The 15543-nt window shown below is 39.5% G+C and overlaps 1 protein-coding gene across 1 annotated transcript in view; it reads right to left on the reverse strand.

Annotated features, from left to right (window-relative positions):
• SYBU (syntabulin) overlaps positions 1–15543 on the reverse strand; it is a 40104-nt gene that overhangs the window by 22797 nt on the left and 1764 nt on the right. Inside the window, exon 3 of the mRNA XM_064394804.1 lies at positions 3493–3690. Coding sequence (XP_064250874.1) covers positions 3493–3690 — 198 coding nt within the window. The remainder of the gene's footprint in view (positions 1–3492; positions 3691–15543) is intronic.

Here is a 15543-nt window from a genome sequence, read left to right on the forward strand (position 1 = left end):
TCTGACATTTTCCCATTAATCTACACAGAAAAAAGTTTTAATGTCCAAACTCCCACCCTTCTTGAAATATAATCCGTAGCAGTTCAATGACACTGAAATCCAAAATATTGCTATTTTAGCCAGATTCAGTAATAAATGGCTAGATGTCTTATTAGCAGTGAAAAAAAAAAAACCCTTTTTGCATAGTCCTCTGCTACTTGGAATGTTTATTATTGTACTAAGATGTGAATGACAGTCCTTACAAGGTTTGGGAGCTGATCCTAATGGGGTATCACCTAGGGCTCCTTTTGTGCCATGGCATTTACACATCTGCTCTGCAGAGTTCTGAAGGTGCTAAAAGGTCTGGGACAGCCTTAATGTTTTTTTCTTAGATCTTCATAATTTCATGTGAAACTTCAGCAATTCCATGGGATTTAAGAAACAGCTCCAACAGCAAACATTCAGTAAACTGTCCCAAGTGTGCCTGTAACACCAAATGCAAGAAGACCCAAACTTTACAGAAATGCTGAAAACAGCTGATCAGATGTCCTTCTCAAATTCTGATGCTGACAGAGATTTAAATACATCTGTGTTAGTTAAAACATGCAAGACTTTTAAAAGTTATTGACACTTCTGCTAAAGATTCTTTTCTTTATCCATGTCTTTGAAAGAGGCAGATTATGAATCCTTTCACTAAGCGTTCTAATGGAAGTTGAAAAACCAGATGAGAAAGACTGTCAAAAGAAGCAAAGCAATTCCCACAGCTCTCAACAGGATGTGGACATAGACTAAAGGAATTCAGGAGGGATCTTTCTAGGAGGACTGCACAAGAATGTGAGCATGTAGAAGTGCTTATGGTTCTGTTTATTCAATTACAAGAAGTGTAGGATACAATACAGCATCTTGATACAAAACTAAGACCAATGTTAAGACTTTTTGTGCCTTTTTGTGAGGACACGTTCTGCAACACATTTTGTATTGCTTTTAATATTATGTAAGTGAATCACATCTAAAAGAAGAACCAACTTCTAAAATCCAGAAATTAAAAGGCTTGTAGTTATATCTGAGAGTGGATGTTCTATTATTTTCCTTAATGTTCCTGTTCTCTCCATCCCTCCCTGGGAAAGCAGGCACAGGTTTTAAGCCAAATTCACTTCTACACTGCTGTGATTCAGATTTAATGCACAATATAAACCACTTCCATCTATCTTGAATGAATAATTTCTTCATTATTATAAATACTTTATAGGTTTAGCAAGAGCACTTCAGGATTATGTATGGTTCTCTATGCAAACTACATAAAATATGAATGATAGCCTAATCTATTTTGTTAATACTTCAAGAGGTGAAGATGGCTTAGACTCATATAACAAGGCCTTAGGCTGTTTGAGAGGAAAAAAAGGCTATGTGTATTTTGCATTTTGAAGTACAGAAAAGAAAGATGAAGTGATGTTACTAGAGAAGCAGAAAAGTATAAGAGCTTGGGAACAGCCCAAAAACATCCCAGGGTTCATTCTCAGTGCTATCCCTTTCTGACATTTCCTGAATTATCTAAATATTTGTGTAAGTGTTTCTTCTGAGATTCAGCATGTTCCAAGAAAACAATACTGGAAACAGACAGATTTCAGCAAAATGACAGGAATTTTGAAGGTCCATAGTGATGGATGTAGCTGTGTAAAAATGTAGTGCAGGACATGACTCCTGCTATGTAGTTACTGTCACAAGCCATTTTAGATTAATATGAAGGAGATATAATCTCTATAAATCAAGAAGGGCTTTTGGTAAAGAGAAAATTACACACAATTTCTTTTATATATGACAAGGACCTGTTGCTGTTATTCTCCTCCATATCCCACTTCCCTTCTATTGACCTCTGGTTACTCTCTGAGTGTTTTGCTACATGGTGATGCCTCCTCTTTGCACAATGTTTACATCTTCTTAACTGAGTCATGAGAAATTCATGTGCAAGTAGGTCATGAGGAAGAGACTGGGTCCATCTGAAGCTATGGAATGAGATAGCAATGGAAGAAAACCACTTTAACCCCTGTGGCCAACACTGAGGAAAATGAACTGTAGCTGTCCCCTGTCATCCATGTCTGACATGTCACACTTGTGTCAGCTCTCACACTATGACATGATTTTGAACAGTTTTTCACTAAAAAATTGTGAGATTGGCAAGAGTAACTTAGAAGTACTCTGTAAAACAGATCCAGTTGCTGAATATTGCAAAAGGCTAATAACTTCATCCTATAAGGCAATTAAAGTGTAAAACTGAAAATAGTTAATTAATTTATTGAAAAAGGTGCATAACTCTTCTCCATGAGTATAGGACTCTTCATTAGAAAAAAAACTTTTGCATTCATTATTCACATTTTGCTAAGCAACATTCATATTCACAAACAAAATCATTGTGGTAGCCACAGCTGCGGATTTGAATGTAATATACCACTTTCACTGCAAACCTTGTAAAAAATATTACCTATCAGCCATTATGCACAGCAGTGGGAGACTGGGAACACTCAAGTAACATGGTGCTATGAAATGAGCCAAAGAACTTGCAGGGATAGTGGTAAAACAGGTTTAATCAACCCTTCCAATGACCAAGCCAGTGAAGAGGTTTTGCAACAGATTTTCTACTGTTTCTGGATTAAACATGATGCTGGCAAATCTGAGCTGTTTTTTCATGGAAGTATCTAAATTGCTTCCAGTGGTAAAATGACTCTGGAAACAATACAGTCAGGAGGTACCTGAGCTCATAAACCATGTCAGTTCTGCAGCTGGCTATGTACAAGGCCAACTCTGTCTCCATGATTAATTAAATAGCAGCAGAAACATCCTGACCATTTGTAATCAAGAGCTGCCTGTACATGAATCAAATGATATAAAATATTTTATATCAACTGACTAAAATTACAGGAACCAATGGCACATCTGGGTATTTAGTCTTGGATGTGCAACAAGCAGGTGCTGATTTAGCTGGTGGTCTGAGGAGGCCCATTAGCCCAAGGCTCTGGGAGATACACTCTTTATTCAGCTATTGCACTACAGGTCCAAATCTGGCCAACTCACACACACAGGCTGCCTGTCAGACATCTCATATCCCCAGAGCTGTCAGAGCCTGGCAGCACAAAGTTTAGGCAGGATCCAACAATAAATTTAAGGACATTACAAGACTTTTTTATTTTAAGAGTCATTTATCTTTGGGCACTGAAATATGAGTGCAATTAACTGTGAAACAGAATGAAATCCATTTCAGCTATTTGATATCACCATCGAGCCTCACCATAAAAAAAGTGAAGATGTCAGTTGAGTATATTTCCATGAAAAGGACAATAACAATAGTGTTTTCATATCTTTCAGGTGGCTCCACAGAAAGAAGCCACCTATTTTATTTACTATCAGCATTAGTGATATGACAGGTGGCACAACACAGGTGTCTATGTATGTAGACACCTGTAAATATACCAGTCAATTAGAAAGTGTAATTAAGGAAATGAAAGGAATTATACTCACCGGGCTTTACAAGGCTTGTCTTTGTCTCCTTCTTGTATCGAGCCAGCTGTGTATTCCCTTCACTCATTGACCCTGGACTGAATTTCTTCCTGGAAAAATCTCCATCACTACCAGTGCAAAAACTGATTGGACTGTTTCCAGCATCAGAAGGAGTCTTAACTGGAGATACTGACTGGCTACTAGGACAGCCAGTGTCATCTGAAGAGAAAAGGGAAAACATCAATATTTCTAACTAATAAGTATATGAAACTTAGCAGAATAAAAGAAAGAGTGTTAGCAGAATAAACGAAGGAGTGTTTGAACTACAACTCTTTACAGTAAGTGATATGTACAACCTTGGCTCTGAAACCTGGTGAGAAGCTATTTGTTTCATGCATTTTGTGAAGAATCTTGAATACCTTATGGCAAGCTACAAGGGCAAGTACTTTCTTTACTCGGTCTGACAAAATACAAAATCACAGGCTACATAATGGAAATTCCTATCTAAGACGAATTCCTTTAGCAAGGTTAGGGAATATTGCAGCATGAAGATATCTTCATGTTTCTTACATAGGATATTTATTACAGGAATTTTCCTTATGTAGTTGTGCACACTGGCTGCAGAGCAAGCATGGGCCATACACTCTCCTTCAAGAAATGTTCCTGTATCTGAACAACAAGACAACAACCTACAGCCCACATGCACAAAGTCAGGAATTTCATGTAACTGGTATTAATTTTGAGACTCCTCAAAATTGTCTTTCCTTTAAAAGCAAACATGATCATAGAACTCTTCCATTCTTGACAAGTGGCTGTGAGGTACCTGGTTGAGAAGAGAGTGGGTTACACACAGATTGCTTTTGTTTAAAGCTGAATTCCTCTGAGGGCACACCAACACTCCAGGGCATCAACAGCCACCCTGGGAACAGACCCAGGTTCCTGACCTCCAGGGATACAAATACTCCAGCTCTTAACAACTGACTGCAAAATAAGCAGTCTGATTTTGAAAGAAATCCACATATCAAGCCACAACTTAATCTAATCATGTTCCATGTAATCTGGAGTAATTGCAGTTCCCCTAGAAGTCACAGTGGTTTAATTGATGCACAACAAAACCAAACACGCTATGTTGACTCTCCTGGAGAAATCTGTTTTTTCCCAGGACAGAACAAAAGCTGCCATTTGAATTATGCCATTGCAATCTTCTCCTGATGCATTATCTTTAGCCAACATGAAACCCAAAGAAGTACCTGCAACTGAGCCAAACAATTTGCATGACTGTTTTGCACTTACCGCTTCCACCCTGTTCATAATGTAGGTTAAGGGTAATTTTGTACTGAGCTTTGCATGGGCATATTGATTTTAAAGTCAGTGCATAACTGCATGTTTATGAGTCAGAAGGGACACCCCACATCTATCTAACACCTTTCTGCCTACCTCCCCTCAGCAGGAAAAACAGCTTTTGCCTTTTTTAGCTATTTCTCCTTCAATACAGTAGAAAAACTTCATTCTTCCATGTGATCCAGTTTCCCTTCATGCCAGGGCACTTGTTCTACCCTCACTCATCTGTTCCAAGGTTCTGTTTCTCATTTCTCCATGTCCTGCCTTCAGTCTGAGCAAGGTACCCACAGCTGTGACTGTCCAGAGCAAGCTGCATGCATTAGGCTGCAGGAGCATCCAGCAGCCTGAGGTGTTGCATCCCAGACCTCTGCCAAGTGCCAGGCATGATGCCAAGCCAAGGGACAATCCAGCCTACTGCCAGAAACACTTCCCAGGGCACAAAGGGCAGTAACAGTGCAAAGCACCCACTCCAGCTTAATCAAATTTAATTCTTTCACATAATCCAAATTAAGCCAAAAAGCATTTCTTTTTGCCATCTTGCTGCTGCCTTCTGTAACTCAGAATTCGTTCCTAGCAAAATAATAGAAAAGAGAAAACTGCTAATAAGTTTTTCGGCCTGTCCCTGTATTCATCCTGACTAACACAAGATTGCAGCCCACTTGACTTTAGTTTACTTTTTTATCCTTTCCATTCCTATCAACATCACAATATAATTCAACACAAAGAAGAGAGAAGGTGGCAATTTCCTCCCAGATCAGCCTCTGTTTCCTTTTCTCCACCATTTGGAGTCTCTTCTGCAGGCTGAGTGAATATTACCTGCAGGATGGTGGATCAGCACCACTGAGTGAGCTCCTGAATTGCATTTAAGCAGCTGCTTCAGCTGTGTCCAAAGCAGCCTCCCTTTAGAAGCACACAAACATTTATAATCAAATATATTCACAAATAAATGACAGCTTGCACAGTTTGTTTTAATTATGACTCTTCTACTCAGATGTTTCTGTATATGGCATTAGTTTCCAAACTTTCTGTTAGAACAAAACCAACAAAAAATCCCCACACAAACAAAAACCCCCTCAAAACAAAAAACCAAAACCCAAGCAAAGTCCCCTCCCAAAACCTTCCACCCAAACCCACAAGAAACCATCTACCTCATCTCTCCACCAATACAGTTACAGCAATACCCACACAGGTTCTGCAAACCTCACAGATCTGTTTTATATGGGAGAATTTATGTACAAGTAACTCCAAAAGCTATAGAGATGCAGCCTGGAAGAACCACAGGAGCTGATAAAACTTCACCCAATGAAAGAACTAAACTACAGTGTTAAAAATTGGGGCACTAAAACCCTCAAATGTGCAAAACTAACTACAATTAAGAAAAAGGTAGCTAAAGAATACATACTAAAATAGCACAAAAATGTTTTATTTACCACCCCCCAACATTGCCTGTGATATCACACTGGTGACACTGCACCATTAGATTATGTCTTATCTACATATCCTTGTTTTACTGTCAAGAACTAGAGCTTTCAGTGCAACAGGGCATTTTAAAAAAACAACAAATGAGCCTGGCCACCTGACCCACAGCTCACCCTCCTGGCACAAGGAAAAGTCCTGGTGAAGAGTGAGATGCTCTTTAGCTGTTTATTGCTAGCCAATTGCTTGCTTACCTTCATCTTTCCTGCTATTGAAACCTTAACAGGCTACTGATTTGTATTTAATAGTGTACATCAAGTCCCCATAGGAGCAGCAGACCTCCCTGTGGACCCTGATGTGGAGCTGATTCCCCCTCCATCTCCAGACAGCCTGACCACCCTCTCTGCTCACTGCTCCTCACCTGCAAGCAGAATGTGACTGCAGCATGGTGCGTTCAGTGTTTCCCCCAGACCTGCAGGCTCCTCCTAAATCCTGCTGGAAACTCTGATGGAAGGAAGTGAAGACCTCCACCTGCTCAGAAATGGGCCAAGATAAGGAATCTCTCTCAAAAAAGTGCGTATGGAACAGATGAGCCCACAATGGGATTGACTTTCTGATATGATGTGCATATAGTTTCCAGCAAGGTCAGTTAAGGATTCAACCCTGTAACTCAACAGGAGTTTTGCCCCAGTAAGGACTTCACACCTTAGACTCCTCAGGATCAGAGGCAGACCTGATTTACCTTCTCAGGCACATCAGCATCAGGAAGACAAAACAGAGAAAGCTGGTAAATAGTGCTGTGAAAGCCTGTACTTCTTATCTTGCCTGAATTTACTGGCACAAGAGGTGAAATCACATGAATTTGTAACACACGATTTCCATTGCTTTCTTTCACAGTGTCTTTTTTTCCCACAGGGGCCTCCTAGGAGCATTCTGGGAGTAGACTTTTCCTTTGAACATCAGCTGGATTTCATCACTTGAAATTCTATGTCCAAGCCCTCTCCCAGATCAGACATGCCTGCCAAATTTCAAAGCCAAACACGGGATAGTGTCTCCTCAAACAAATCATCAGGAAAGTTGCTCAGAGCACTCTGACATTTGCATGCCCTGACTAACCTTTAAACAGTAAAGTCAAAACATAAACAACAGAATTAAAGATAACAATACTCTGAACAATTGACAAAAATACTGTTCTTGTAGACTTTTAGGCTATATGTTAAGATGCAATGATTTTTTCAGCACAGATATCCTAGAAGGTTCACTGGAATATGCCTTAGAACCTTCTTAAAAAAAAAATACTGCCTTTCCCAAAAGGCTTCAAGAAGCTTTGAATATACAGCCTCCTTATACAACACATGTAAATAATTAATGATGCTCTTGCTGAGGAAGCACTGACTTTTTACTTTCACTCCTAGCTGCCAGATTGAGTTAGGCACTCCTGTGACACTGAATCATCCAGTTCCTGCCTGATACCTATTTCACTGTCCAACACTGGTCTCCTCCTAAGAGTCCCCTGACCAGTGTTCAGGCTGTACATGGTCTGAATTTCCACCAAGAAATGTGGGTTCTGGAATTCAACATACGGCTCTAACAAACTTTTGAATGTTCAGTGTACCAAGACAAAAACCATTTCCTGGCTTTTACCTGAAGGTTATGTTTGCATTCAGGATCTGTTACTCTGGGTAGCCACAGTTCTGCCAGGCAGCTACACTGCAAGCTGGCTATTGCCAGTGAGGGTACCACAAAGGGTAGTTTTTCAGGGTAATCTCCCAGTCTGCTTGTCTGCCTCACCTTTTTTGACCCTAATTTTTTGAACTATTTTGGTCTTCTCTTCATGGCTGTAGCACATGTGTTTATGTAGCACAGGGGTAGCTACAGGGGTAGCACAGAGGTGTTTATGCAATTACGAAAGCTGCTGGCAGACACCAAAGGGAATACAGCACCTACCTTCCACTTGTGAGTCTCTTTCTGTATTAAACACAGAGAAAGAGGCTCCTCTGCAGGGTGAGTCAGAAGGACAGCCCCATTCAGGCTAAATCATCCCAGTATCTGAGTCACTGCCTGCAGGGTCACAGCTCCCTCCAAGGACCAACACAACCACTGCTCTGACCTGGGCAGCTAACCCAGGAATGTAAGGGCTCAGTGCCCAGGCAGAGAAAACTGCAAATGGGAGAGGCACAGCGTCATTCTGCAGCAACTGGGAAGCACAGTAAAAGCAGCAGACGAAACATCAGAGTACAAATTAGTAGTACACATAGAAAGGCAGAGGTAGGAGCACACTCACATTCACACCAGGAGGGTCTCAACAGGAAAAATCCTATCTCATACCTCTGGAGGCACCCTCACCTTCCAGCAAGCACTGAGGGAGCACAGCCTAAGGTAAAAAGTGGGAATATTCTCCTCAGCTCCCGATTGTACCAAAACCTTTCTTTTTTACTCAGGTGTAGTGGCCATTCCAGTATGTGATTGTATGTACACTGTAAGTTTAGTAATTTGCTAATAACAATTTGTCACTTACAAAATCACACAGACTTTAGGAAAAAAGTTATTTATTAACTTCACTAAAGGTAGAGTCTTAAAAATGCTACTAGTTTTGGTCCTTCTGATCAATTTAAAAGTAATTTCTTAGCTATTTTTAAGACCTGTTTGGCTTGGTATTTAAGAAGATTTCTCAGAATGTGACATACTTGTGAGGCAAGTCTCTTACCAACAGTCAAATACCAAAGTAAAGTAGAGCTGAAGCACAAGGACAACTACAGTAGTGTCAGGAAAAGAGAGGAGGCCTACTTATGCAAAATCCTGCCATGCAAATAATTTCCACATTTAATCTCAGTGTCTCTGCAGGCAAAACTTGAATTAACTATGCTCCATTTTGCTTGTGAACAAAGGCTGGCTAGAAGCTGCACCACTCCCTGAGGTCACCTACAGAGGCTGTGCAAATTCTTGTCCTTGAAGGGTTTCTAGACTCCAACAGACAAAATACATGGCTGCTGGGATGTGCTGGGAACAGTCCAGCTTCAAAAAAAAGGCTGGATGAAATGCTGTCCACAGGTCCCTACAACCTACATGCTTTTCTTTTTGTCAGATATTCCACATCTGGAAAACAACCTGCTATTCACAGTCCATCTTTCAAGCTAGATCTTTTGACTGTAATGTTCTAGTCATAAAATCTAACCCAGCAAAATCACAACTGAACATCTTCAAGTGGTTGCTGAGGATCATCAATGTACAGACAGCTTTTATACTTGTTGCTCACCAGCCCCTTTGAGCTGACTTCTGTCACACCCACAGACTGACCACCAACTGCTGAAAATTTAGTATAAGAGCTGCTCACTGACTTTGGTAAGAGGCCCTCTCTGTTCAGTCACAGCATGGCAGGAATGCTGACAGGCTGACATTATATAGAAGAGGAGAGAGGAAAGTGAAAAAAGATGGGCTGACCTGCTCCTAAGCTTGGGCATCTTTTGCAATGCAGGATTTCACATAAACATGTCTTTAAAGCAATCTGCTCTTGATGTCTGACTGTGCAATTGCTAAGTCATACTGAAGTAGCTAATTTTAATTTTAACTGATTTTGGCAGCAAATCTACTAATGTTCCTTCTACTTGAACATTTCACTAACAAACAGGACTGACATGAGCTCTGTCAAAACACATGAAAAGAAAGAGGACTATATAATTGTGGTTTACTGGCTTTGTCATTACATTTATAGCCCTACTAATGGTGTATTACAGAAGAGAAGCATGAGGGCTTACTAGTAAAAATATCAATAAAAATAGTACTGTTACTAGGAGAGCTGTGGTCAGGAATAGCACAGCTTCCTGAATTTCATTATCACATCACAGAAAACATCTGGATAAGGGGTTTAAGATTATAAAGGACTGAAAAATCTATTTGAAAATTTTATAGAAATTTTAAAACTAAATGTAAGGACAGGAAAGAATCTAAAAAAAAAAAAAACAAAGAAGAGTATTTTCTGTTTGGTGTGGGTTTAAGCAATTTTGTAGACCTCATTAATCTTTTCTGAGGACAACAGCTGGAAGTGGAACCACTGTAGTAGTGCTGCTACTTCTGGTGGGAAAGCATTGACTATATCCAGTGTAAAAAATACTATGCATTTAATATTAACATTAAGTAAAATATATGTGTATATATAGCTTTGTTTCTGTGGGGTTTTGTGTAGTTAATTTCATTTTTCAGCACAGAAAGAAATGAGAAATATTATTTCCAGTTTTGAAGGCACCATTTTGGGAAATAAAAATCTTCAACAGACCACAAATAATTTAAGAATTTTGTACCTATTCCTCAAATAGTGCAACATGTTATACTCATTTGGTCTCATATAGCTCTGCCTCCATGGCTAACAGCAAATAACTGTGATCCTCACAGATTCAACATCACTTCATAAGGTTGCTTTGCTTACCTTCTCATGGAAGGATATAATATACATTGTATCCATTGTTATTTTATGCATATTTTTCTTTTCTCTTTTAACTATCTTCAAGCCCAGAGTGGCACTCAGCAGCACCATAGAATCTAGTCACATACACTTCAAAATACAGTTTGAAAATGTAATGGATATGTACTAATCCTGTAAATGTAGGGCTAAAATATGTAATGTTGAATTTCTCTTAAAACATCAAGATTCTCTTTTAACACAAAGTAAATACAAGACTTCTGATTCAAGTTTCATTCCTGCTACAAGTTGTGATTTTCTTCAGAGTGTATGACAATATTCAACTCAATAGAAAGTTGCATGAAAAGCACTGCAAAAAAAAGTATTGGATTATATATTTGTGGTGAAGAAAATACCAGATAGAGTCTAGAATTCAGCCCATAGTACACAACGAGCTACAACTAAAAGGCCAGTAGAAAGGCTGAGGTGTAGTAGAAAGGGTGACTGTTCTCAGGGCACCATGCAAAATGTTCCAGGGAGAACGGGAACTGTCCTACTGACCCCAGGAGCTCTGGGTTGGGTTTTAAAGGTTCACAGTACTGACAGACACATAAAAGGGTGACAAAAAACATCCAAAAGGTCAAATATTTTGGCTTCCAGATGTTGTTGTGTGGCAAAAAGAACAAAAGGATCGTTACTTAGTCAGGGGGGATAAATACTGAAGTTGAAAGGAAAGCAGGGAAAGGCCAGAAACTGGGGAACAAGCAGACTTTGCTCTTTAGTACCTAGACACTGTTCTTGTTTCCAGGTTTGGAACAGATCTCTGTGCCACAGAGACAGAACTGGTGGCTCATAATATGAACCAGTAATAAATTATTGCATGTAAGCTGGTCCAGCAGGAAATTCTCTAGGGAAGCAGTAGTGAGAAAAGGAAGCATGTCACCAGCGGCATTCTCATGAAAAAAGGCCATATGTGTATTTTTGAAAACAGATTTTGTTTCAATGTTTTTGTAAATTAATATCACAGTCATCACTGAACTGCCTTACAAAGTGCTGCAAACGAAAGTGCTAGAAAAGAGCTCCAGGTCTGAAAAAAAGCAAAATGACTGTGGGAAAGCATAGCATAAAGGATTGCAGGAAAGAGAATCTAACTTTCAGTATCACATACTTGAGAACTTTTAAGCATGTTTCTTTGAATCAGTAACTCAGAGAAAAAAATGAAACACATAAACCAGTAAGAAACTATTTAGACAAAATATTTTTTCTTATAACAATAAACAAGAAGAATGAGAGAGCTCACTGTTTCCATAGGATTATATACATATATACAAACAAATAATAGGAGCGATTACTTTTAGTAATTTAACTGTCTGGCCTCAATCTATTGACTTGTTAAAATACTAAAAAAATTAGTTTTCTGTATCTATTTCTATTCAGGAATATATATTTCAGTACACATACTTATTTTGTATAGTCTCCAAGGCTAGCTGCTTTATAATGCAATCTGCTTCAATGCTCTAACAGAGAAATTATTTACTGGAGTGCAAGAAGGTACAGCTTTTTTCTTCAGTAACAGTTGTACAACCTCTTCTTCTTGTCTATGGCAAGCAAAATGGGTTGTGCATTCACATGGACTTAATAAGCCTGCCTAAAGCCTACATGCTTTTTTGGGCACACACTGTGAACTCAGCCCCAGCATCCACCAATACCTGGGCCAACTGGCAAATAATCTCTGAGATCAAGGGCACAGGAGCAAGTGAGCAAGGAATGGCAACACTGAGATTCCTACTGCAGCACCCACATACACGTGCACATTTATTGTGCCACACAAGCAAAGGACAAGATTTACATAAAATCTCCACCCCAGAAAAGAACAAGTTATGAAACAAGGATTGAATTTGAGTAAGTGTTGAACCAGATCTTGAAATTTTAAAGAAAAAGCAAGAACGAAGCTTCACCTCCTATTTTTGAAGACTGCGTTGGAGTGAGTCACAGTCACTGATGTACAGAGATGCTGGTTTTCAATAGCTTGCAGGACTATTCACACTAATTAAAAAGGTGATTTACAGGTAAGCACAAGAAAAGAGGAACTGTTTGCTACAGATGTAAACCAAGTCCTCTGGCTTAAAAAATCCTTTGCTGAACTAATTGTTAAATATACAAGAGCTTCCTACAAAGCTACATCTTGGTTACCAATGCTTCACTGCTTCACTGCATTCCCTGGCAATATTCTGGCAGCTGGCATCTTAGAAAAGGCTTCAAAAGGAACTTGGGCACTGTTGTAAAGGTACTGTGTAACAAGTCATCTTCATACAGAGAAATTTAAAAGCTGAGCTATTCAAAAACCAAAAGTAGAAAAGAAAGTATATCCCAGACTAAATTTTTTTTTAAAAGAAAAGCTGAATACACTTACTGAGCTTAGCACAGGCTGACTTCAAACCAAGGACATGCACATCAAAACCAAGGACAGTGCTCTGCCCAAAGTATCATATTTCTTACAAAGCAACCACTAACTGGAATGACCAAAGGCCCAGCAGCTGCTCCTCCATGGATCCCTCAGCAGGAGCCTTGTTTGAGATGCTCTGGATCACATTCTCTGCACAACTGACAAGGTAAGCACACACAGCCACCTGAAAGCCAAGCGCAACTCAGGAGAGAAACACGCATGACACAGGCAAATGCTCAGTAGCAGGTGAGCCACACAAAGCTGCTGGGAGAATGTTTTCCCATCTTTTGACATTGTATGAGTTCTGTGGCTAACAGCCGAGCTGAAGAAGAGAAGTGCTCCCATATCAAATGACAACCAGGAGGACCCCAGATGCTCTAAGGTTTTAAGGGTTGTGCATGGTGAATTCAGACACAGAAGGTCAGCTTGCCTACACAACATCCAGACAGCATCCACATTCACTTGGCAGAAACAAAGAATATTAAAAACACATACAAAACCAAAATTTTGTCAGGAATATCACAGATCTGACTAACACTCTCACTGTGTTTCATATGGACTTACAAAGCAAAACTGACATAAAGTCAACTACAAATAATTGACCAACATGATCAAGTGAGGCTTTGATTCACTCAAACAAGACAAAGAGGGAGCTGATCATGCAAATTTAAACCTATCACAGCCAGAACTAACAACTTCTTCAAAAGAAACTAAGCATTACAAAAGCTGTCTCTTTTCTTTTGCCAAGAGATATTGTTTGCTCTTACCACCATGCTTGCAGCACTGCCATGGCTCCCAAAACCAACACTATTAATACCTACAAGATTTACCCTCATTTAAAAAGAAAGAACTCCAAGCCTGAGACCAGTGTAAGCACACAAGGAAAATGGACAACATCAGAAGCTTTACAGAATTAAGCAAATAATATGTATTTAATGGATGAGGGGAAAAGAGTAATTTCTTTTGGGGTAAAAAGAAATCTACAGATCATTACTTAGTTTCAATAATAATGGAAGAAAGGTAGAGAACAATCTGACAAGAGGAGGAAAAAGAGGAAATTAGTTATTCCAGGGATCAATTCATACTATCTGCTGCTTATCAAAAACATTTTGGAGCTTCATGCTCAAAAGAAATTACAAAAGAGAGGTTTATCTAAATGCTCATGAACCTTCTCATACTGCTACATTAGTGTTCCCATCTGCTCTCGTCTTCCAAAGGTACTACTTGCTGATTTAAAATAACCTTTTTTTGCACATGCTACTTCTAAATTAAGAAGAGGCACCAGGAGAGGCAGGTTAGGGCTGTGGCCCCTCCACTCACCTCTCCATACATCTGTTCACCATCCCCTCCCCAGAAATAGGAATTAGCAGCCACCTGATGCCCCTGGGGGATTTCACTTAAATCAGACAAATGCTGATAAAGAAGGATCATAAGTGGAAGACAGGAAAGAGATGGGAGAGAATGAGGAAATCAAGTCTGTGACTATTGCCACACCTACATCCCAGTGAAAAATCCATCAAACCTAGCAACAACTGAACTGGGGCCTAGGATGGAGGACAGTGCCTTGGCTGGTCCATGGCTGTGTAAGGTCTGAAGGCTCAGCAATAGCAAACCATGTAGTGTGTACCTGTATGGGTATGGCAGGCAGCTTTAGGAACACAAAACTCTCACATGGAGAAAAAAAATCAAACTAAATCATTGCAGTATGCATGAAATAATAAAAGATGAATAAAATAAATAAAATAGATGAGTGGTTATGCTTAAGATACAGGTTAAGAGACCAGCATTGCATGCTGCAATCCCTCTGTGAAAGGTGCCATACAACTGTCAAGCCATGAGATCAGACACACCCAGAATAAAAACAATGCACTGCCGGGACTCAAGACAGCCTATGCAGTGCAGTGGGACAGCAAGGGTATATGACAGTGGCAGCTACTTGTTGAGTAGATCTGAAGAGCGGGGTACAAATGCAAAAGATGAAAAAAATGTCAGTGATCAAGATGAAAGACTTGTCAACACAGAAGGAAAAAAATCAGGATGAAAATCAGCCATTTGGGAGAGATCATAAAAGTAACATATCTCTAGAAAGCTTCAAAAGATTTTATTTCTTTGGAACACGCAAACTCAAGCAGGTTAGGTGGAGGGATTGAAAAGGCATGGGAAAAAGACTCCAGCATTCTTACAATCCTATGATGTTTGTTTAACGCTCTGCATTGTTCATTAAACAATAACCAAATAGATCATTCCACTGAGCCTGAATTGCAAAATCTGGCAGAGCTAGACTCAAACATGGATATTGTGTTTCTCATCTAAGAAAACTTGTACTCTGTGTTCAATACACTGTTTTTCATGAAAGGAGTTAAAAAAGCAATAACAGTACTCTAATCCACTGTAGTGAAGAACAAGATAAATAAGAGCATTCCTGTCTATTCCCAGGAACACCTCTGGTAATTGGAAATACTTTTCTAAAAAA

Source organism: Passer domesticus, chromosome 1 (assembly GCF_036417665.1).
Source record: "Passer domesticus isolate bPasDom1 chromosome 1, bPasDom1.hap1, whole genome shotgun sequence".
Taxonomy (NCBI): domain Eukaryota; kingdom Metazoa; phylum Chordata; class Aves; order Passeriformes; family Passeridae; genus Passer; species Passer domesticus.